The following is a 24877-nucleotide window of genomic DNA, read 5'->3' as shown; positions in this document are numbered from 1 at the left end:
TTTTTTTAGTCCTGTTACAATGCAACAAACAAAAATGCTTTCAGAATATATCCCTCTTAAAACTTATCCAACAGATTTTGTGCATATGTAGTGGGAAATGAGAAGACATACATTCTTTTCAGCATAAAGAACAAACAGGCAACTTAATTGTATCCTTTCATATATCCCTGGGCTTTGGTATGACATTACTTAAACCAAGGTGGGAAGGGGTGGGAAGGGACCAACATGTTAAAGCCAATTATGTATCATACATAAGAGTTCACATGTTAACTACTTGAAAAAATTCACATTTATTTACTGTCAAACCGTGTTAAACTTTACACTGGATATTAGTGATGGGCTCATTATTAACAGGTTTACACAAAGGGATGAAAAGAAAAGCAGAATTTTGCTGAAACAATTTACATTTCATTAGAATTTTATCATAAAATAAATTAATTACTAAATATAGGCAGAAGGAATATGGAAGAGTAATATTTATGTTTTATTTTATTTTTTTAAAAAAGAATAGGCACCTTTTGTTCACTAGAAAGTTTGTGAGAAGTGCCCAGTGCCCTCTTTGCCCTCTGTTCAAGAATAAACAGAGGGGTGACACACAATCTTTTCTAGATTTCACCACTTCTGTGCAAGGCATGGCATAACTGGCTTGGAAGAGTTTTTTTCTCCCCATAAAACACGTTCTTTTGGCAATAAGAAATTTAAATGTAAGTAATAAAGACTAACTTGTCAAAGCAGAACACTGTATACAGTGGAAAAGAAGTGAAAATGGGTAGAACTTACCATGACAAAGTGTAAGAAAAAACATTTCCTAACATGTGCAACCAAGAGCTTTTCACAATATTCTCTTCACTCTTTAAAATTATTTTAATGACAATTATATTTCAGTTGGACACAAATGTATTTATTTTACCCTAGCAATAGAACAAAATATAATTTCTTTAGCCATTTTTCATGAGAATAGTTCATTGTACAGTTGAGGAAACATATGAAATAAGGCCTGTGGCTTGATTGCTAGTGGTTAAGCATGTTTTCAATCTTTGCCTTAATGTAAAAGATTTGCAGTGACCTGCAAACTGATGCAGAATATCTCTCCTGCTTTTCCAAGTCTTGTCAGGAATAGTAAGGTACAGTAAATTTGTCCCACAGGATTTTAAAGCCTACGTCTTGTATATAATACAATGCAGGCCTACAAAAATGGTGCAGCCATATTTACAAATTTAGTTCACAGACTGCTGCAGTAAAATGGCTGAAAGTTTTGTTTTGCTTGTTTCACAATTTCTCTAAACAGCAGCAGAATCTTAAAATACCTGGTTGGCATCTCTTTTCTTTGTAACAAATAATTCATTTTAGTATACTCTGTGTATATACAAAGTTTTTGTATGTTTTATAAAAATTCACAGAACTGCAAGGTTCAGTCATCTTTTTTACACTGGAGAACCACAGGTCAAGAGTCATCTCTTCAAGCAGAGTTTGAGGGAGCTGCATCAGGCCAATGGAGTCTTTATTTATTAATACTTGCATGTGGCCCCTGGAATTCCTTAGCTCTACGATTAAAGACTTGTAACCAGCTGCATTTGTCCTTCTCTAACATCTCCTTCTGGAATACACCCTTCTTTGTTAATTGGGATTATATAACCATCACTATTGCCCCTGCTGATCTGGTAGCACATCTGAAGCTGATGGCCAGCTCCAAGATTTGGCATGCTTTTATAGTAAATGTCCTCATTCTCACTCCTCCTGGAGGGAGAGAGGTCTTCTTCCATGTCAGGGCTGCTCTCCGGATAGGGAGAGTCTCTAAGATTGGGCATGCTTGTGTAAAGAGAGTCTCTGTTGGGGGACTGTAGGTGATCTTCAGCCTCTGCTGTCAGCTGGGAGACATAGCTGTCAGTTCCCTCGGACTTCACTTTCTTCTGGGGTTGGTACAGAAGGGAGTGAGTCCGCTGAGGAATAAGCGGTGCCTCGAGTTCTTTGTGATGGAGCTCCAGCCCTGGGTTGTCGCTGTGCATTAAAGATGAAGCATCTGCCACAATAGCATCATCTTCACTGCTGCTACCTCCAATCACAGGTTTGACTGGTAACGTGAGCTCGAGGTTGTGAGTCTTGCTGCTGCCCCGTAAGTTGTTGTGCACTAATTCTGAAATGATCATTTTCTCAAAAGCCGTATCATTCAGACTTAGTCCACAGTCCACAACTTGCACGCTGTCATTATAGTCACCCTTGCGCAGCGAGTAGCTGTTGTTAAAATTACCATTTAGCGGTAGAGTATCCATGGCACTTGTATCCCTGGCATTGTTCAGTGAATGTCCTGAAACAGAAGAGGGGGAGTTACCGTTACTGTCTCTGTTCCTTTACAAAGAAACTCTATTTCTTTTGTACAAAACTTTTTAATGTCGTTCAGGACAAAGTTGTATTTGAAAGCTAACACTTGAGAAGTGCCAGGCTTTCCCGCATTCCCAACTGTAAACAGTTGCAACCCCTCAGATAACAGGAAAAAGTGTTAAAAATAATACTGTTTTCAAGGGAGGGAAAATGGCATACACAGTAATACTTTGTCAATTTCGGGAGACAGTACTTATCAATTGATTTTGGTCAAATCTCTGACACAAAGAAGACTTCACTCCATGCCCTTGCATAGTTAATGCAAAGCAATTCATTAGTGACATTTACATTTTAAAGTACAAGACTATGGTTTATAAAAATAAAATTAACAGAATTTGTCCTAAACAACACTAAATTAAAAAGGAATAAGTCACAATACAAAACTGAAAGGCAAAATGTACAACATAAACCCACATAACTGGCAAGCAACTTTTTAAACAACATTCTAACATTTCCTTTTTTCTGGAGATGAAGTAAACAAAAGAATGAAAACATGGACAGATACAAAGAAGTCATGTTAAACAAAGACAGCCATCTCTCATACTGACTGGACCAGGGGTCCACAAGCACCATCCAACATCACGATAGACAGCAGGTGGAATGACTCACTTTGGACAACTCACATCATGTCTGTCTGCTCAGGCTATCTGGCCTAAGAGTAGCTGATATATAAAAGAAAGTAAAATGATTTATTGTAACATGATGAAGAATTTCTAAGCTTCTCAGCAACTTAGTCAGAGCAAGGGTTCAACAAATTAGATTACCAGCAATAGCAGCCTTTTATTTTTCATTTAATATTTATTATTTTGAGTTTTTGGTACTAATAATCTCTCTAATAGCAATGGCCCCAGGCTTCTAGTGGTCAAAGTTTGCCTGCAGCCCTGCAGTCTGCATCAGTCACAGTGACAGCACCGAATGAACCAGCAGAGTCCACTGTACGAGATTGGCCCACAGACACCATGGCCATGGAGGTCAAAAGCAGAAATGTTAGAGATTTCTTAAGTATGGGTCACAGAAATTAAACCAAGAATAAATATTAACTATGGAATGGGAGAAGGGTGGCAGCCTTGGCTAATATATTTTTATTTCTAAAGGAATGAAAGATTGGATAAGTCTGCTGAAGATAGGAAAAGAGGTTTAGGAGGGGGGAAAAAAAAACATGGTAACATGCTCTATTGGAATCAGAGTTGTATTTTCCACAGACACATAAACATGTAAACTAAGACATCACAGTGCTTCGCAAGCAAATGAAAAAAAAAAAGTCAAGAGAAAATTAAATGGTCTGCACCATGGAAAGTTAGGTTATTCATTCTCAAAATCCTAGAGAAAAAAAAAAAATCACAGTCTACAGATAGGTCTGTAAAAAAAAAAGAATGAAATGATGTTATTGAAATGAAACTGACCACTGTGAGGCTGCTGCATTGTATGCAAGGCTTGGAGGAGTTTAGGAAAAAATTTAGTTCTTGGAAAAAAAATACGAAATTTCCCGTTTTAGTGCTCACTCCACTCTTAAAGCTGCAGATATCCTAGAAAATGCAGTTTCCTTCAGAAAAAAAAAAAATCTGTATTGCCTGATACAAACTTCATGACCAATAAATATGTGATCATTGTTGGGCAAATTATCATCAGCAAAAAAACGAGAAAATGAGGGAAGATTATATTTGTTAGTGATTTGTATTGTTTAAAGACTGTCCCAACTTCCACATTTGAAAAACTGACAAATTTGTATCATGTTCCATGTGCAACAAAATGAAATTGTGATAGTTATTTGTAAGGCTTCCTTTAACTTGGTAGACACAATTCTTTAGCTTCATGAATTCATGTTATGTGCTATAATCTTCGTAAGATTATTAAAAAAAACATTTGGCACTTAAAGGTATGAGTGACACATGGCTCACTTGCTAGCATTTGTTTCCTCTGTAGAGGTTCACTGTTTTCAAAGATTTTCTTTTGTTTTATCATTGCTTGGTAAATATAACACTATATACTGGATATAATCCAAAAGGTCTTTTCTATGATATACTGCAGATTTAAGCCATCTTTGACTGGTTTTGAAGAGGTATCTTTTTCTGCCCAAGTTCAGGTAATTCACTTGAAGATTTTCCACAGCCTGTAGCAAGATTACTGTGGGAATGCAGAAATGATAAATCAATTATTAAGCATTTTGGTTGACAGTACTTCAGGCTTTATAGAGCAAATTATTTCAGCATTGCGTATACTTAAGTATGGACAGCATTTGCTACAGACCTCCATTACTGACAAAAGGCAGTACAGATGGATGTACTGTTTGAATTTGGTAACATTTTAGTTGCAAATTGTGAACCACTTGCCCGCTGAGTCTACTTCATGACTGCTAGTTATGTTTTAATTGTGCCCATTAAAAATCATGCTGAAAAAATTTACATTTGATAGGCAAAGTTAAGTTTTACTCCCATACTTGTCTCTCTGTAGGTTGCTAGAGGAAAGCATAAGGAAAGTAAAAAAAAAACAAGAGAATGAAAAGAGAAGCTGCAGTTACATTAAAAAATAATTTTAAGAAAAAAATGGAAACGAAGTTCTGTGTTTAATTTAGTGGCAAATATTCATCACAAATAAAGATTATATGCTAGCAGTAATTATGTGAAAACTTTACCAAAATCTTGAAAATTGTTAATATTAAATATATATATGCTTTTATTTAAAATAAGCTATTAAACAACATAGTAATATAAGATGGGTTAGTGACAATCTTTCCCCCTCCCCCAATTAAAAACTATAGGTATAAGCTGACTAATATTAACTTTATTCTGAATTTTTTCTTAAGAAAAAAGAAAACTACATAAAGCTGCACTATACTATAGTTTGGATATATTGATAAGCTGAATGTGGTTTTCTATAGCTAGGCATCCAAATTATCTTCATTAGCTAATTCATTCCAGAAGCAAATTTTGTCAGCAAGCTTTAGAATTAACTGAACAGTATATTATATAGATAGGATACCTCTAAATGATATAAATCTTGAAGATGGGCTCTCAGACCATGTGATGTCAGTCCTGTAATAATATATTAAGATTTATGCCACCTGTGTTAAAAACATGGATAATTATTGTAAATACTATCATGACTGAGCTTTTACTATAATATAGTGCAGTTTTAGAAGCCTGGCATAGGCAATACGTAATTTTTTTTAATTGATAAATTAAGAATGTAATAATAAATATATGGCAACTTGAATATTTTAGAAACAGGGCAAAGATCATAGCTCTGTTTAGCAGCAAAGAAAGGTAGTTTTATTTGTAAGTAAAGCACACCTGGTGAGTTAAATACAGGAGCTGAAGGGGCATTACATACAACTGTTTCAGCGAGCAATGTGTTATAGGGGTTGTTAGTGCCGTGGGGTCGAAGAAGAGGGTTTGTTAGTAGGTAATTGCCAGTCATTCCTAAAGTAAAAAAAAACAACAACAACAAAACACAGAAAAAAGTACATCAGTCTCTTATTTTAGCGTTACAGTGGTAGTAAAGTATTTTTTTTATATTCATCAAGGGTAGTGGACAAGTTGGCAATGGGAAATCTGTTGAAATATTCTGACTGTATTTGAACTACTAATTTGCAGGAGAGAAGGGAGAGGGAAGTTAAATTTCAGTAATTCACAGGTGCTTTCTAAATCCCCCAAGTAAACACCTGCTGAGGATGACATTTACTAATTTATACAAAAGCACTGTTAAACAAAAATGGCAATTAAATGCATAGAAATCAACATTATGTTTCAAGATGTTACTGCTTAATATTAAAAACATAACCACTGAGGCCCAGAAGAGGGAATCTCAAACTTTCAGAATTTACAGGTGTGGGATTATCTCTCATGAAAACATCTGTGTTAATACCAACTTTGATACGAGCAGGAGGAAAAACAACTTTCACAAACAGGTGGAAAGTATGACACACTGCAAAAAGCTGCTCTTAGTAAATGCAAAAGCACACATGCTGAGAAAAAAAAGACTATACAATGAATTATTAGGTCATTCACAAATTCTACATAACAAGAATTTTCATTATGTAATATTATTTGCCAGGTTTCAAAAATGAATCATTGAATAATGCATTTACTTTTTGATAGCCAACAGAACGAAGTAAAATACCAAAGCAACAGAAGAAATGCACATGTCTTTCATTCTAACTGACAAATTACAAACTTTTAAATACTTACTGATTATGTTTTGCATAGCTAATGTAATTTGGATAAAAATATCTTAAAATTCAGGTTAGTATCGCTACCACACATACACCTTTTTTTCATTTTAAATGAGAATCTCACTAGAACAATGTCAACAGTTTAAAATGTCATTATATTTCATTGTAATAAATTCTAACCTGTATTACAAATCAGTACATATCAAACTGAAAATAGCGTGATTAAATTATCCTTCCAAGGATATATACAATACCATATAATTTTTCATACTAAATTGGAATGTATTAAGCTTTTATTCAAGAATACATGTGTGTGCATATACTCTTTTCTAAATTACTTCATTTCCTAGCATATTTTAAGAACTGTATTGACTGATGAATTTAAAGCTGCCACTGTAGACACATCAAACAATATAGAAAAAGTTGCTTATAAACTTTCATGTGTTTTTATTTATGAAGATTTCTACAAATGATTTTAGCATTTATTTTTCACTTTTTGAAAGAAAGATTAAAAACATAATTTCCATGGTACTGTTTCATGTGAATAGTAATTATTCTAATTTTATTAATGTTTTATGAAGAAAACCTTCATAAATGTCTTGGTCAGAAAGAATAAATCTGTACTCCCTAGGATAATATTTTTAATCTGTGGTAAGGTATATTTTCAATAATTACCTTCAAGTCACATCCTGTTAATGCAGTTTAAAATTATATTTCTTGCATTATATTATTGAATAAAAGGAATTTATATGTACTTTAATAAATGGTAATAATTCAAATTTTCCTGATAACTGACCTTGATTAAGTGTTGAAGTGCTATTGATGTCACCTGAGATAAAAGAAGATTCAGATTGTTTTCTCACAGTATCATTCCACATTCTTCTTATACGACTCTATTAATACAAAACAGCGAGACAAACGTGTTTTGTTAGTTTCCCCAAGCTTACCTTATTAAAGACATACAGAGATTTACCCTAAACAACCTATGTAGGATTATCTGGTGGCCTTTTAAAGAATGTGTGTTGTTTCTGGTCTAAAACTAACAATGTCTATTGTTTATTTACTAAGCAACTAAGGGATATTTAATCCTCCACTCTTAAAAACGTGTTATTTTATTGTCTTTTTTTTAAAAAGTGGAGATCACTGATTATTCAATATACGTTTATTGAGTGCCTTCTATGAGCATTGTGCTATATGGCCTTAGGCTATAAGACGATTATGATATACTTCTTAAGTAACTCTCCACAAAAAAGGATGTTCACATATAAAGAAACACTGAAGAAATGTTTAAGAAGACATTAAAACCAAAATACTAAAAAAGCAAGTATTTGCTATCTAGATCATTATAATGAGGAGACAATTAGTGCATCTGAACAGAACATGTCTCAGTACGCTTTCTATAAATACGGTTAATTAAAGATGCTGTCAAACTCTTTGTTACCTGTGTGCCAGAGGAATACCGAGCACTGGTTCTGGTGGTTGATGCCTTCACTGAACTGTGGGGACTCTCAGTTGGGAGGCCTCCACAGCAGTATGAATGTCTGAAGCACTTGCCATATTCTTTTCGTACCTGCATTGAATAATCACGAGACCAAGGGATTAATATGAACATACTTGCTTCTCTCTAATTAAATGAACAGTGAAGACAACCGAAAAGAATTAAAAGTTCCACTAAGACTTATCCGTGGAGAAAATAAATTGAACTTGCAAAATCAAGTTCAATTAAAATTGCTGAAATAGTAATCAGAAAAATATCTCTGTCCACTAGACTGGCTAGTAGAATCTTTAAAATGTGATACAACATGAAGAAATACTCTATATCCTGTTATAATATAAATGTTAGTTATTAAATAATAGCAATATATTTATAGTTTTATTCTCTTATACTTAGTAACTCCAATTTTTTATTTTATGCTAAAAAAACGGGACAAAAAGTTTAGCATTTTCCTTGCTTAATTACATTTAACCACTCTGTAATTCAGTTGTTGAAGTTTTATATGCTTCATGTCCTCTTAGGTAGGTCAACACAGAAACCTCTTTTGCATAGTTTTGCGGGTAACCTCTTTATAATGACAAGACTACTTTGGCACAAGAATAAAGAAAACAAGTACTTTGATACATTTGCCACTAATTAGGACAGAACGTTTTCTTCATTTTCTGATGTGTCGAGCTTTAACTTTTAGTGTAGAGAGTTTAAGATGTCTATTCACTTCATTAGCACACAAGGGAACTATTTATGCAATTTCCATTCACGTTAATGAGTTACCCATGTAATTTCCCCTTTTCCCCTGAAGCTTGAATATATGAATGCAAAAAAAAAGTTGTTAGGTCTAAAAAAAGTTTCAACTAAACTTTAAAAAGTGAAGTCCGAACAACTGTTAAATAATAGGGCCCCATCTAAAGCAGTGTTACAGAATTAAGTAAAGAGGGAGAGGGTGCTGTTGGACTATTGCAGCTATACTGGCATATACATGTTTTCTTGTGGGTTAGAGCCAGACTGTGAAATTACAAGACAGACAAGAAGAAACTGCGTAAGAAAACATTTTTTCTAATAGGTTACAGAAACACTCAAAGGCTTTCCCTCAACTCAGAAGTTTATGTGCAGTAACTGCCTGTAAAGACCATGACTTTGACACTTACTGCTTGCAAAATTAGAAAATTAGAAATCAGTAGACGGCATTTAAATCTAAGTGCACTTGCATTTTCATCTTTTTAGCTTTATTTAATTAACCTATTAGAACAAGTAACAAAGTGGTTGAGGCTTCAAAGCATTTTCTTGGCCTAAATATGCTCATTCAAGCAGTTATAACCATGATTTTAACTTAACCATTTTATATCATATTCTTAACAACTCATCCTGGTGCACCCAAGTGGATGTATCCGAGACTAAGTTATACTTCTTTTTCTCATACATGAAGAAATAATGACTACCTCACTCGTTTTCTGCTATGTCTATGCTTTGTGTCAAAGATGCTTGGCACAACAGCACAAAAATTATGAAAATACAATAATATGCCTGTATATAAAATGCTCACTTATGTAGGAAATATATAAAAGCCAAAGTAATTACTAATGTTACCCCTGTACAATGTTTATAAGTTAAAGTTCATTGTTATTAAATAACACATCATACCTCACAAAAAATTTCAACACATTTAATGGGTGTTAACTGCTATGAAATGCTGCATAACCAAGACAATGGCAATCAAAATGGTATTTTATCCAAATAATACCTTCCAGTGTTGGTTTTGCCTAATGCCTATATTGCTGTGAATGTACATTATCTGTCAGTATTGCACATTCCACTGTCATTATCTCAAAATTATAGCTTATTCAAAACTGATGGAAGTAACAACACTATCATCTTGTCAGGACTGAAAACATAATAGTTTTCACTTTCACAATTCTATTTCTCTGTTCAATTTAGTGACCAACTAGTAATAACAGAATAAAACGACTACATTAGATATGAAGTCAGAAAAAGGATGATACCTAGTGAAAGGTATGGAAATTTTATACTTAAATAGCACCTAAGCAATTCCCTTAGGTTTACACCTTCTTGCTACAGATTAAAGCTTTTCATCTGTAAGTTTTGAATCATTTTTGCTGACTCCACTTAACATAAAATCAGGACAAAACAGTACGACGTAAGGTAGTAATTATTGATTTTTAGATCCTTCAAAATTACTCAAAAGGTAACATTAATTTTTTGTATGTCTGGTGCTTTAAAAATTAACATCATTTATCCTTTACTCAACTTCAGTGTGAGCCACTGCAATGCCTTCAGCAAACAAAGAATGAGTTTTATTTAACCTTTTATTTTACCTTGTATACCCTTTGTACCTAGCATTTTATAGACCCTACAAGCAAGGAAGAGATCTTAACCTAAGTATCTAGTTTGTAACATTCCCAAACTGAGATACAAAAGATGACTGGTATTATTTTATAGATGAACCTAAATTTTCAGACAGGTATTAAAATTAACTTATAATTAAAAATATGATGCTCTTTAACAATATGCCAGATGTGACTTAAAATATTCTTTACTATATCTATTATACTCAAATCAAAGAATGAGTAATCTGAGCCCCTAGGTGTTTTCAATTACTTACTTTCTTTTGGAGAGCACAGTGAAAGATGAAAATGAACACTCCCTGGAAAGCATTAAATATGGTGAAGAGATATGCCATCACAATAGTCTCCTCGTTAATAAAAAGCAACCCAAATGACCAGGTGAGGCCAAGAAGACACAGAAGAGCAAAAGCGCCAAGCACCCAAGACCTGGAAAAATAAAGTGAACTTTTTTAACACGTTCAATGAGCAAAAAACACGCATCACGCTTAAATGTTAACATATCAGTAGTGGCAGTTGACTTTCTCTATGTTCACATTCAAATTCAACAGCATTTTGGCTTTAACCTTTCACTGATTAAGAAAGAACAATAGCATTTAGTACTGCAGCCTCCAGTGAAAACAGCAACAGCAGGTATGACCTTTTCTTATTCCAGAATAAACAAAGTATCAAAACTATATTAAAATACAAGGTGTAATATATCCCCTATGACTTTGTCTTTTATGTGCATTTTCATAAAAGAAATTAAGGAGTGCTTAATTAATTTACTTCTGTATTTTTATTCCTTTGGTGTACTCACATGACGCTGAATAATGTGACACATACAGAAAGGTTAAATGGCAGATAATCACTTAACACCTAAACTTCAGATTCTAATAAACTAGTCTTAGGTGAACCTAAGGTTTTATAACTAAAGCATGAAGAAGCCTAGCTGAAATGGGACAAAAACATGAGAACAACTTCAAAATAAAATAATTTTGGAGAGATTTCATCATGAATAGCTTAAGAAGAAAAGAACTGTAGGAAATAGGACGGAATGAGAAGGATTTAAAGTCAGTGCATTCCATGTCTAACTAATGATCTTACTTGATAAATGGCTTATTATCTTCATAGCTAGAAAGCATTATAAGCAGAAAAGAGAAACAAAATTATTAGACAGAATTAAAATAGAAAGTAATAAGAAAGCATTTATATATTTTATAAATTAGTCAAAATTAAGAAAGTCAAAATGCAGAGGCAAGCAATTAAAAAATAAAGGCATATTATAGTTTTAAAATACTATAGCAAACTAGATATTTCAAAATAATTATAAAAGTTAAGGGCAGTTCATGATATTGACGGATTTGTAAAAAATATAAATCATGCTATAAATTTGTTAATGTAGGGTTCTACCTTACCCAGGTAAGTCCGTATTATAGTAGCCATCACAAACACGGTAATTACTGGTGTAGATGAGAAGACAGAAAGAGGAAAAGGAAGAAAAGAGAGAGATGCTAAAGATTAGCTCTCTCTCTTACCATGCAACATGCAATGAAGTTGGCACTAACCTATCTAAAACATCTAAATAAAAAAAAAAATTTTACCCTTACTATAGATCTGCCATTTTTGACACTAAAAATAGTATTTTTTACAATCACATTATAACCAACTTGAATAATACCTTCTCAAGTTCTAAATTAAAAGGCTCAGATATTTTAAAGGTAACTCTGAAAATGTTTCCATAAGATGATTTAATGAACAGCTATCATTTTTTGTTAATTAGATAGCATTTTCTCCATTGACAGACTATTGCAGCTTTTATTCAACATTAAGATAGAGTAAATATTTGTTTAATTAGCATGAAAACAACAGATAATCTTCAAGTTAACAATAGTAATAGAGTAAATTTTCTTAGGAAAACAGGATTAGGAGTGGAAACTGCTCAGAATCCTTAAAGCAAAAAGTCATTTAACAAAACAAACTTAATATAATCATATCAGCCATGCAAATAGGAAAATCATTTTGAACTGCATTTTAAATTCAAATGAAATTGCTACAATGATACGGAATTTCCAGGAAGCCACTGAAACAATTTATGGTTCTAGATCAAGACAGCAATTTTATTATCTAATCTTTGACCAGTGTTGGTGATACAGTAACACTGAGATTCAACTTGAGGGCAGTAAAACTTCATTTTGAATAATTTCTACAGTTGACAGAAGGTAGAAATCCCTGTGTTCCCTGTGGAGAGTATCTTTTACTTAGTTTGCCAAGTATTAAAATTAAAATACAAAATACTTACTTAATGTTTTCCAACCTGCTAGAATCTGGTTTCAAAGTGTTTGAATGCTTCACCATTTTGCATAATGTGATCACCAGGAAGACAATATTTAGCTGTTGTAACAAACAAAGAATTAGACCACAATGAACAAACAGCTGAAAAATGAATAGTTCTTGCAAATGTATCAATCCATGTTTATATGGCAGATACTGATACAATTTTTTTATGTATGCAATGATCAAGTTGAGTCTACTAAAAAATACTCTGGCTATGTATGATCAATTCTTTAATAGATCATTTGACATCAAATTGAACCTCATTAAGTCACTATTATAATGGTAATGATTAAATAAATTAGAAAACCTAAATTAGTTTCTTTAGCTAGATGTACTCCAGGGCCTAAAAGCCATCTGATGGAAACACTAAAGTGAATTCCTTAGAAGGAGTATTTACATCATGTACATCATGTAATCTACAAAATTGCTGGGTTTGGAACCATAAGTCTTGGTTGTGAGTCTAGCTCTTGATTTTGACTGATTAAATGAGGACAATCACATCTGTCTGATCTATTCATAAGGCAATTGTGGGGACCAAATGAAATAACATATGATAAATGTTTGTTATAATAAAGTAAGATAAAGTTTATATAGGTATGTTTTGCCATTTAACTGTTAAAAGCCATCAGTCCTTTTTTTCTATGTCTCTGTAGTGTAAGGAAGTAGATACATTCTGACAAAAGGCTGTTTTGAGTCCTTCTAAACATTCAGCTATGCAAAGAATCTAGGTGCAAACAAAAGCAAAATGAGGAAGATGTAATCTGACAAGAAGGAAAGTGAGTGGATTCCAAGAGGTCAACCTGAGCTTGCTCAGAGGAAGAGGAGCTGTGTTTTGACTAAGAGACAAAGGTTGGTAATTTGCATTTGTTTCTACAGACATCTGGAAGAATGTTGGAAGAAGAGGAGGAGGCAGTTCCATTTTTATGCTCCAAAAATAGAACTAAATTACATTGTTCCTGGATTTTTTTTTTTTTTGCCATTTTATTTTTAGATTACTTTTTAAAAGGAAAAAAAAAGTTATTTTGTGAGCTTTATATGACTTAATACCAGAAATAGTATATTCAGAAAAGGACCCATTTCACCTATTATAGGTAAGGATGAATTTAAATCCTTGTTGCAGATAATCAGCATAACTGTGTTACAGTAACATGATCATTTTTACTGAGTCACAATATCACATGATCAAATGGTAACACTATTCATCATTCACTACTTCTGATTTTATAATTAGGAAAAGTGATAAAGGGCAATAAATAAAAATTTCCAAGTCCTTCCCCATGATGAGTTTAGAAGCAGTGTTAAGAAAAGCTTTAATGTAGGCTATGTATCTATCAAGTTATTTTGTCCACCGCGCCCTATGATTTCTCTTAGATGGAGAATTCCTTCTTAAGGGATAAAATGAGGTAATTGGGCAAAACTTTACAAGTGTTGGCAGGTAACATTCTGTCCTTTGATGTTAATTACTTAAGGGCAAAAACAGTTTGTTTAAAAAAATTTTTTTTTAATTTCTTAAAATACATCTAGAGAGAAAGTAAATACAATTGTAGAAACATTATCTGGCTTTATTTTCCATAACATTCTAGTTGGTCACAATATAAATAAATGCTTGAATTTTTTGGATATGTTACAATATGATACATTTCATTCTTGTTCCATAAAAGGATGTGCTTATTGTATTGTGAATGAGTAAGACACAATTTCTGCCTTTGAGAAATTAGAGAGATCCTTCTGGTAGTATAGTAGTAAATATCTGATTAGGGTTTTAAAGAATCATGGTAAAGTGTATCTCTAATTTTTTTTTAAGGCAAAAATCAAGAGGTTTTTTTTTTTTTTTAAATTTTATGCAACACTAGCTTTAACTAGTAAAATTCAAGAATGGTTAAAAACAAAAACCCTATAAACGTTGTAAAAAAAAAAAAAAAAAGTAACCAAAACCCAAGTAAACAAATAAACTGACTATAATAGGTAAGATGGCTGCTTTGCAGATTCACAATTTAAATCCTTTAAATCGTTCTCCCTTTGTTTCTGATCTTTGTTTTTGAATGGCCTAATAAGAACAATTTGCTTTCTTTTATCCCAAACTTCTGAACATAAGGGTTTTTTTCCTTCCTCTTCTTAAACAATTTCCTGAAGTGTATAGGACCATAATTTGGTGTTCATAATTTTCTAAGCATATTAGTTATCCCTGTGGGAACAAAATAGTAGTAGTACTAAACATTCTGGAAAGAAAGTTATTCATTATTCACTACAATGTATAAAATTTATAAGGAAACTAAAAAATGTGAATGTGGAAAAATGTGAACATATAAAGTATTATATTGCAAAAAGAAGAGTAGAAAATGATAAAATCTTGGAAGTCAACTCAGAAGAAATATTTTTCAATGGCAAAAATCAGGGACAACTTTCCAGTAAAACTGACATACTAAAATGAAATCTACCAATATAAAAATACAATTAAGGCTTAAGTATGATAAAGTCATTTTTCCTAGTTAATAATACTAACCAAGGTGAATATGCCATACAAAACTTATCTCAATTAATCCTTTAAAAACAGACTGTTCAATACATTTCTCCTCTTTTGCTCCCCTCACTTAACTGAGGTTTTTACATTACATGTGTTTAATGTGTCTTTCTAGTTACACATACAATACATTCACAATGCAAATTCAGAAAATAAAGAAAATTACAGAGGAAAAATACAGCTACAATCCTATATCCAGTGGCAGCAGGCAGTACTTGTATACTCATTTTAGAAATAATTGAGATGTATCTTTCCAAAGACTTCTTAGCTACTATATTGTCAGTGCTGGGATTCAATATACTGTGGTCTGGACTCTACAGCCCACAGACTTCCCATATAAAATTAACCAATTTATTCTGGGTGAAAAGATTAGAAGTCTCCTAACAAAGATATACTAAGTCCATATTTAAAAGGTTCCATTTCTATAAAAAGTAATCCAACTTAAAAATCATTCAGAGATGAATGAATTGAAGATAAATAAATTAACATATAAAATACTGCCTCAAAGAAATCCTATTTATGTTATTTACATAATAGGTATGCTCATCAAATGACTTCTGCCTGATGGATTTGCCAGAATTAACCAATTCTCCATTTCCTTTGTAAAACACTACCATCCCACAATCAGCAACTGGCCAAAACACCCACACTTCTACTCCCACTAGTCAAGTTGCATGCTTAATAACAGTTTATTTTTTCCAAACCTGTTTATGTCATTTATACTTTTACATAGCTAAATATCACACATAAGCTCATGAATCCAAGTGCAAATATAAGAATGAAATTTTTAAAAGCTGTTTCTAACATACTTAAAATGGAATGTTTTAGAAGACTTGAAAGTGAGTTTCTTTAAAAACAACTAAAAGCATTGGAAAAATAATCATCACTGAGGGATTTTTGCACTCAAATTACAAGTGTCTGAATTCTCCAACTTGAAGAAACTGAAAATAAAACTTTTAGCTAATGCACTCACATCTAGATGTAAAGAAATTTATAGTTAAACCCAACACTAACTTAGCCTCTGAAACACGACTTGAAGGCATACAAATAATGAGGCAATGGTACATGGAAGAGGACAAAATACCATCGTTTCAAGACAAATTATGAAATAAAGCATATGACATATTGTAAACCATAATATAAGATGGCAAAAAACGCTAAATAAGATTTTTCTTTTTCCCAACTCAATAAAAAAAATTCACCAATACGTATTACTAGTCTTATTAGAGAAATACAAAAACTTTTATATCATTTAGATGGCTCAACGATTTATGCTACCACCAACATATATGACAATAAAATATCTTCTGGAATTAAATAGAATATATACTGAAGCATAGGTACATTTTTAAAAATGTGGTTTTACAGTTATCTTATTTTCTCCAATGTTAAAAAAAAGTAATGCTAAATTTTAGTTTGACAGAATACATATTGTCACTGCCTTTCAGGAGACAATACATTCTGATAAATAAAATTTTGCAGGGAAAACTATTTCAAAAATTTTTTCCCTTTTCTTACTTCTTTCTCGTTTTCTTAAAATACAACTGTGGAAATGAGAATAAGAGGTAGAGGGGCAAATAAACACATCTTTGATAAAAATCTATAGTCATTTTAAGACAAAAAAGGTAGGTTTCAAATAAACTACTGGCTGCAAATCTGAATTCCTTTCTTCCTTGCATTTTTCTCTTCCCAGCCATATACTTCTGTGCTTCCCCACACCCAGCTCCCACTGGTTATAAGAAGTGATTTCTTTCTCCTTCTTACTTTTACTTTTGCTCAATTTATTTTTCTGCCATTGATATACATTTACAAAATCAATCACAATAGTCAAACATGGTATTTCCCCTATTTCTCAATGGAAGGCAGGCAAGGAGGGAGGGAGAGAACAATGTCTCTACCATCCAATTGCTGTTCTTCTCCCTTGAATTCCAATGCAGCCACTCTTGACCCTCTTGCTCTTTGTTTTTTCTTTTCAGTGTAAATAGTACGAAGTTTAAACATAGTATTTTGGCATAGGTTGAAAGGCTCCATGCATCAGTGAGAAAGGAAAAAGGTGGAGTTACAGCTGCGCACACAAACATTTGTTTAAACTTGGTAAGTACATGCAGTTACTCAATTATCCACAAAGAAGCCACTACTAGTAAGTATAGGCTATTAGGTTTGTGGTACATATGTACGACAACCCACCAGGCTAAATGTCCATGCTAATAATTAATTCTGGAGATGAAACAACTCATTCAAGAATTAACCAGATTTTAGCTTAGCTCTGGCGTGTATGTGTGTGTGTCTTGTGTGTGGGCAGGTGTGTGTGTACAGGTAAACAGATGACTATCTCTTAAGAGACATCTCTGTTGAGTGAGAGCAAATTGAGAAAAAAAAAATCCCTTATTCAGTCAAAATGAGTAAGTCATCAAACTGGGACATTTTTTTCTCTCCCACTGACAAAGATCATTCTTTTACCTATCCCCAAATAATAATTTCATAAATTATTTATAATAATCTGCCAATTTGCTGATAAAATTTAACACTGCTTAATGATATAGCACAGCTAAACATCAGCCATATTGATGCACATAAAAATACAAAGAAGTTTAAAAAAAGAAAAAGGTACCACAGATTATAGGAGTGCACAGTTTGTTTTATGGTCATCAACCTGCTCAATTGAATCACATCCGTCTGAGCTTAGCAGCTTAAAATTCATTCCACAGCTTGCAGTGCTGACATGGATATGATAAGACAGAAGAACAGAAACATCACTCTGAAGTAACCTAGCTGAACTGCACATGTTCTGACCCTTTTTGTCCTCCCTGGAGCTTTTGCTACCTGGCAAATGCAGCTCTAAAGCTATACTTGTATCACCAGATCTTTGCTGTTAGCCAAGCAGAAACCTATTTCTCCCTGGGACTAGCAGCCAGAGAGGTGTTCTCTGAAGAAGACTTCTAAATGAGTGTGTGAGCTGAACTCTTACTGAACTGAATTAATTATTAACGATGCAGATGGAGCTGTCCAAATGATAAGAACAGCTCCTGACGTGTCATGATCCAAGCTTTCATTAAACCATTTCAGGCATACTAATGGCTTCCCACTGCTCATTACTTACCAGCACTTTTCTCATAGATATAACTACTCTGGTGCCTGTAGGCAAGATATTCTATAGAAATGCAGAAGTAGGAAGTTTTATTTTCCTTAGCATATTATTTTTCTTCATAGATTATTATTTAGAATGTACACCTATTTAATACAACTAAGTGAAACAGTTTCAATTCAGAAAAATTGAAAATGCAAAGCTATACTTTCTAGGAAGAGCAATAGGTATTTTTTGTTACGAGAATACTCCTTAAAAGGACAGTATACAATACAATCTATATTAAGATTTGTACGAGAATTGAGTTTTAAATACCTTATCATCACGAGAGGGAGACACACACACATATATATATATATATTCCCCACACACACTGTATAATCATATCATATCTCAATTTAAGTTAGATACTCTTTTGCAAGACGCTGTTTTGTATTCCTATACCACTCTTAATCGCTCTTTGTTGGGAAAATTAGACAGCAAAACAACTGCAGGAGAATTCCAACAAGAACTGTACTGGGATTGCTAACTACTGGGGTTTTTGTTTGTTTTTAAGTTGAGAATGCTCTTGAAAAGGCCCTTCACATCTCAACCTGAAGGATTTGGTAGAGGAAAATAATGACAAGACTTACAAAGCAATAGTGTGCTCTACTATAAATGAACAACATAATAAAATGTCCTTAACCTTTTTTCTTACTAAAAGCTGAGTATTTTGCTAAGTGAAATGTTTTTTAATGATCTAAAGTCAGTACTTATCTTCACAGATATCAAATAAATAAAACTACAATATAAAAGAAGTAAACACACGATAGCCTCATAGGCCAAACATCCCTAAAGCAGTCTTTATATTTTTCAACATATGTCTTTGACGAAGGTCTTAGGGGAAAATGAAAGGTTATGTCTTCAAGGATCATGCCTCTTCATGTCAGCCATTTAACTCTAGATAGGCTTAGGCTGTGTTAACATATGAACACCAAGAATAAAAACTTGGGTAATCATCAGATTTAATAATTCTGATGAGAAATCAGCTTTCCGAGGAATACTTGAGAATGTTTTACTGGTTTAATTCATACAGGTATTCATCTCAAATTTTCACTTCACTATGTATTTGTGCAAAATAATTAATTTAATGACAAATACACACTTGAAGTAGTTTTACGTTTCCTTCAACTACTGAAAGTTTTTCTCAATTTTATGAAACACTGCTTAACCACGAAAAGATCCAAAGGAGCTCATTTGTGTTACGTTTTTGGGAAAAAAAAAAAAAAAAGAAAAACTCCTTAAAATAGGAAGTATTTATGTTTCCTTTTCAGAGTTAATAACACCATTTCTATCACCATACTGCTACAACTGAGCAATTTTTTTTTTTTTTTTTTTTAAAGATAGGGTCTCGCTCTGTTGCCCAGGCGGGGGTGCAGTGGTGCAATCATAGCTCACTGCAGTCTTGTGCTCCTGGGCACAAAAGATCCTTCTGCCTCTGCCTCCTGAGTAGCTGGGACTACAGGCACGTGCCTCTACACTGAAGTAATTTAAAAGTATATCGTAGAGAGGAGGTCTTGCTATGTCACCCAGGCTAGCCTCAAGTGATCCTCCCGCCTCAGCCTCCCAAAATACTGGGATTATAGGTGCGAGCCACCATGCCCAGCCCTGGTTGAAAGTTTTAAATACTAAAGTCTAGATACTGTAGCTACAATCCTTTATTTCAACTATATTTCGAATGTGACTAAGGGTAATGTTGGACATTTAAAAATAGCTTAATGTCACTATCCTTAGCTTGTATCAAATTCATTTAAAAATAGTATTTCTTAAACTAGTATTTTCATTTGGTATCTTCAGTCTTATAGAAGTAATTTTATTTCTAATACATTTTAAGTTGATTTAATAGTCATTCGTTAATGCAAGATTAAACAACTTTTTATACACTAAAAAGAATTGAGGATGTGGACATTCATTTAGAAGTATTAAATTACTATGTGGAAACTAAGATAATAAAAATTAAGGTAATGTTCTTTCACTTTCCTGACATATTTATAACATGGCCTATATGTAAGTATATTTTTTAGATTATGATGTGATATTTTAGCTTATTAAACTAGAAATGAGAAAAAGTACTTCTTAAAGATTTTCAGAAATATTAATTAGCAAGTATATAAAAAATATTTAAAATATACTATTATCCTGTGAGACAGGCATATTTGTAAATCTTTGTATAGATAGATAAACAAACAATAAAACAAATTATCCTTGTTTGAATAGCACTGCTAAAGCAGCAAGCTAAAAAGCAAGGGAAAACAGAATCTGCTTACCAGAATAATGAAAGTAACAGGTCCAATGAAGCTCCATATAAAGTAGTTATCAACATGAAGCCAGCAACTATTATGAAAAGAATAGAATATGCATTAGTAGTTTCTATGGAACCTCACCATTACAAGGAAAATAGGATTTTAAAAACCTAACAAAACTAACTTTACATTTGCCTTTGAAAATTCATTTATCATGTGCAAGACCTCTAATAATTCTGAGTTGGCTTTGACTTAACAAAGGATAGTAATTTATTTACTTCGACCTGCTGGTTTCGTATTTGATAAAAGCATACAAAATCGTGCTTGTATGGGGAAAACAATAAACACCACTCCACCACTGAATCCTTAAGACTTCAGATTTCTCTAAGAAAGACTTGAAACTCAGTATTACAAATTATCTCATCATTTTAAAGTCCTACATATAATTTTCAAAATTTGCCTTTCAGATCTGTCAGAGCTAAAGTGCTCAACCCTATGGAACATAACAGACTCCCCAAAAACTGTTCAGATGTTATGTTTGTTGCAAAACAGTATAGCAGAAATGTAACACCTTCACTAGGAATGGATAAATACTAGAAAAGGAAATCAAAGCACAGAACTCACACAGTATTAGAGTAAATGATGCATAAACTTATTACGACAGATTTTACTTAGTGGTTCATTTTTCATATAACATGGAATCCCCACTGAATTTCTTTTATTTGTCTTTCATCATCTGTACAGTCAAAAAGCTTTCTTTAGTCCAAAGAATCTTTATATAACTAATTTTATCAAAGGAAAAAAATAAACAGAATTGGAAGGAAAATTCATGCCTCTAGCAAATAAAATCCTTAGAAACATGACTATGTCTACCTTCTGTCACTTTCTGTAAATATCTATACTTTTATAAACGAAAGACAGTGACTTATTTTAATCCTTTCAAACTGCCTGATAAAATATTATCAAAGTAAAACATATGGGATGGAATGTGCTACTGTCACAATTCAGAATGAGAGTTAGCTAGAGGGTTGGCTGCACAAAGAGAGCTAATGAAGCATTAGCTTAACACTGAGTAGTTAAACCTGTCAGATGCTTTAAGTTCAGAAGAATTTTTACTTAATATCTTTCTAAGGCCAAAAAGTTATTTACTTTTTCAATTTGTTTCAGGTCAATCTTTTGTGTTAAAAAGAAAGTCCATAATTTAGAATCTGCTTTGCCAGAGTACAAATCCTCTGAACCCAGAAAATTACAAAAGACTTGATTGTAATTTGTGCATGGTATGCCCATTCTCTTACCAATAAAGCTTTCAGATGCTATTTTAATCTGTCAGGGACCCTCACTGACAGCTAACAGGCTTTAAAAAATTATTCACTTGAAAAACACTCAGGTCGCTTGCAATTACTTACGCTTTTTCTGTTCCATAGCTCTTATAGTCAATAGCAGCTGAAACTCCAACCACTGTGGCAGGAAACAAGTAACCAGCAACATAGTAATATTTTTTCCTTGAATATTCACTTTCAAAAACTTCAACTAACATTAGATAGAGCTGCACACCTTCTAGGCACATCCAAGCAAAAGCCGCCAAAAAGAAAAAGTGTAGAAGTCCTGCAAATATTGGGCATGCAATCTACAGAGGAAAAGAACAAAAAACACAAAGAACACTCATGAATAAAAATAGCCCACTCCAAAACTATAAAATACTCACTAAGAGAAATCGCTATTATTTCAAAAATACATTATTCAGAGTAACCTAATGCTTCCTCAAAATATTTTTTTCGTAAGTGGAAACAAGCTAAAAACCCTGCCAAATCTGGAGATTATCATGTTCACAGAGTATAACGCCAAGTGTACTAGGTTTCAAGGTAGAATATTACTATAACATTTTTTAGTGAGATTAAATATCAAATAAGAAAACTTCATAATTTGTGAATTATCTGTTATGAAATCTGAATATTCCACTTGTAGATTATTTGCTTCACAAGTCTTTAGAAGTGTTGTTTGCAGATCTATTGTTTCTATTTTTTTCTATAAAGGAATTTTAAAATTTTGCTCTAATGACAAAATCCTAGCTCTAATTACCTAGGATTATTTTCCTGTCATATCTGGAGCATTCTTAAATTATCTAAGTGCAGATGAATATAGGGTGAAGCATTAACTAATTAAGTTCTCTTTCTGATATTAAGAACTCATGATGATGAATAAATTGCCGTGAATACAAAGAAAGGATCATTGGTCAGAATGACTATGTAAGCAAAATAAGAATTTTTAAAATAGGATCTTTGTATTTCTGTATCCCTAGCATTCTTCTATTAAAATTATATGTCTTAACAAAAACACAGAAAAATTCGACTGTCTCTTAATATACAAAATGAATTAATTCATAATATTACTTAATAATTGGGCCTTTTAATTTACTACAAATTGTCTTTTAATATTGCCCTATCAATTGTATCAAGTTACAAGGTCAAACATTAATATCAGTATCATATGTCACCTCACACCTAATAAAATAATTTTCAGAGATTTAAGGTCAATTAACTCAACTGGTGCTTACCGCATATTTTGTCTTATCAATGCCTATTAGGAAAATAAATTCAGCAATGAAAAGGTTGATACAAAGGTTCTTGTGAATAGTATTTCGGTCGCTCTGTAGGCCACGGAAAAAGCAAAAGGTGAAGATGCAGATAGCCAGGCAAACAAGGGAAATGACAATTCCCACCCAGGTGATGACTGTAAGAAGTAATTCATGAACTCCATCTTTATACTGAAAATAAAAAGATATGAGGAACATTAGTATTCCTGCATTACATCAACTAGAAGAAAGACCACTTTCACATGTACAGTTCATCTTTTACTACTGAACTCTTTGAAGAATACCATTCATATGTGTTCAAAAAAGGCTCAATACCAAAACTAAATTTTAATCGTATAATAGCATTCAATGTTACTGCCTTTTATACTTAAAAAAGTGATCTATGAGAGAGGAAGATTTTACCTAGAAAACAATAAAAGAGCCTAATGATTTCAGAGTATGGCTGAATTAACTACATAAACATGGAGACTATTTACATGACAGAATAAAGAATACTTATTCATGCTAAAAAACAACTGACATTTTAATGATTTTTCCAAACTAACACATAAGCCAAGTTTTAAGTTTTTATTTTCTCCTTGGGGTTTTGTATGCTTACATATTGAGAGTTGACACACACAACAGATCTGAGACCGAAATGCTACGCTTCTTAAAATATTTCTGTCTTCTGGCTATCATTCTCTTAATCACAAGAAAGAACATTGAGACATATTCCAGAAGCCATTTTGACTTTTCAAAAGACGCAGCTTTGCACAATGTGCAAAGTGGTTAGGAAACTTAAAGCAAAAGTTGTAAAATTAGATTCAAACATTCAAGATGGGAAGGGCATGTTAAACTCCAGAGCCTTTTGTCTCTTTTGTATGACCTACTGCTGCTCATTATTTAAATCTTCTGTTGCCTCTACCAAGCACCTGCCCCAAGGAGGAAAACTTACAAGTCTACAAAGTTACAGCATATGATTTTGAGAAGTAACAGTAACAGTGCCAAGACTTCTTAAAATTTATGGACAGTGTAGAAACAATTAGAAATCAACATTACTTTGTTTGCTTTTTAGTTACGATAAGCACCCAAAGAACCGGACTGTTATACAAGCTCTTTTGAATCTCTGAGGTTTCTCTCTGCTACTAATTAGAAGTGCAAATACTTACTGCAATTTCCCTGTGGGCCATGAGAATTGCAAAATTGGTTAGGTGGCTGCATGAACACGTTGTTCGAGTTTTATTAGTGTCAACCAGCTTGCAGCCCTGGGTAGACCAATATCCCATCATAGTTCTCTCTGAGTAGTTCCAGAAGGAGCAGTTTGCATTGAAATAATTGTCAGGCTGGGAAATAAAATGACAAGATAAAATTAGGATTTTATACTCTAAGATGGCAACAGCAATTGTTTAATATATGTAAAAGGTAATTTAGATTAAACTTTGCATGTTTCAGACTATAAAGTTTTTCATCAGCAAAATTGTGGACTATGTTATACGAGGCAGATACCTAGCTTAAAAGGGGCTTTATAGTCCGAAAGTGTACTCTAAATTACCAAGACCCATTTTACACAATTACAATTTCCATTTTATGATTTTACATATTGATGGTACATTAGAATCATTTTTTTTCCTTTCTGATAAAATTAGAGCCATAAATTTGTTCTGAGAAAATTCTGTAAGGACCAAATGTTTTAAAAATC

At 32.8% G+C, this 24877-nt stretch overlaps 1 protein-coding gene across 35 annotated transcripts in view; it reads right to left on the bottom strand.

Annotated features, from left to right (window-relative positions):
* Positions 1-271: 271 nt before the first annotated feature.
* Positions 272-24877, bottom strand: part of ADGRL2 (adhesion G protein-coupled receptor L2) — a 684472-nt gene continuing 659866 nt past the window's right edge. For 12 of the 35 annotated variants that reach the window (XM_017962855.3, XM_021924871.2, XM_021924784.2 and 9 more), the window contains 10 exons: positions 24348-24521; positions 23161-23370; positions 22013-22233; positions 20631-20697; positions 12684-12775; positions 10663-10831; positions 7992-8120; positions 7347-7443; positions 5670-5798; positions 1551-2305 (listed from right to left, as the gene is read on the bottom strand). In XM_017962855.3, the coding sequence (XP_017818344.1) occupies positions 1551-2305; positions 5670-5798; positions 7347-7443; positions 7992-8120; positions 10663-10831; positions 12684-12775; positions 20631-20697; positions 22013-22233; positions 23161-23370; positions 24348-24521 (2043 nt within the window). Of the gene's footprint in view, positions 2306-2988; positions 3042-4277; positions 4504-4782; positions 4835-5358; positions 5441-5669; positions 5799-7346; positions 7444-7991; positions 8121-10662; positions 10832-11488; positions 11516-11799; positions 11845-12683; positions 12776-20630; positions 20698-22012; positions 22234-23160; positions 23371-24347; positions 24522-24877 lie in introns of all 35 variants that reach the window. The other 23 variants (XM_021924979.2, XM_021925117.2, XM_021925029.2 and 20 more) reach the window with 12 other exon arrangements.

The sequence above is a fragment of the Papio anubis genome, chromosome 1, assembly GCF_008728515.1.
Source record: "Papio anubis isolate 15944 chromosome 1, Panubis1.0, whole genome shotgun sequence".
Taxonomy (NCBI): domain Eukaryota; kingdom Metazoa; phylum Chordata; class Mammalia; order Primates; family Cercopithecidae; genus Papio; species Papio anubis.
The sequence above is the reverse complement of the archived record's forward strand: the minus strand, read 5'-3'. Positions and strand labels throughout refer to the sequence as shown.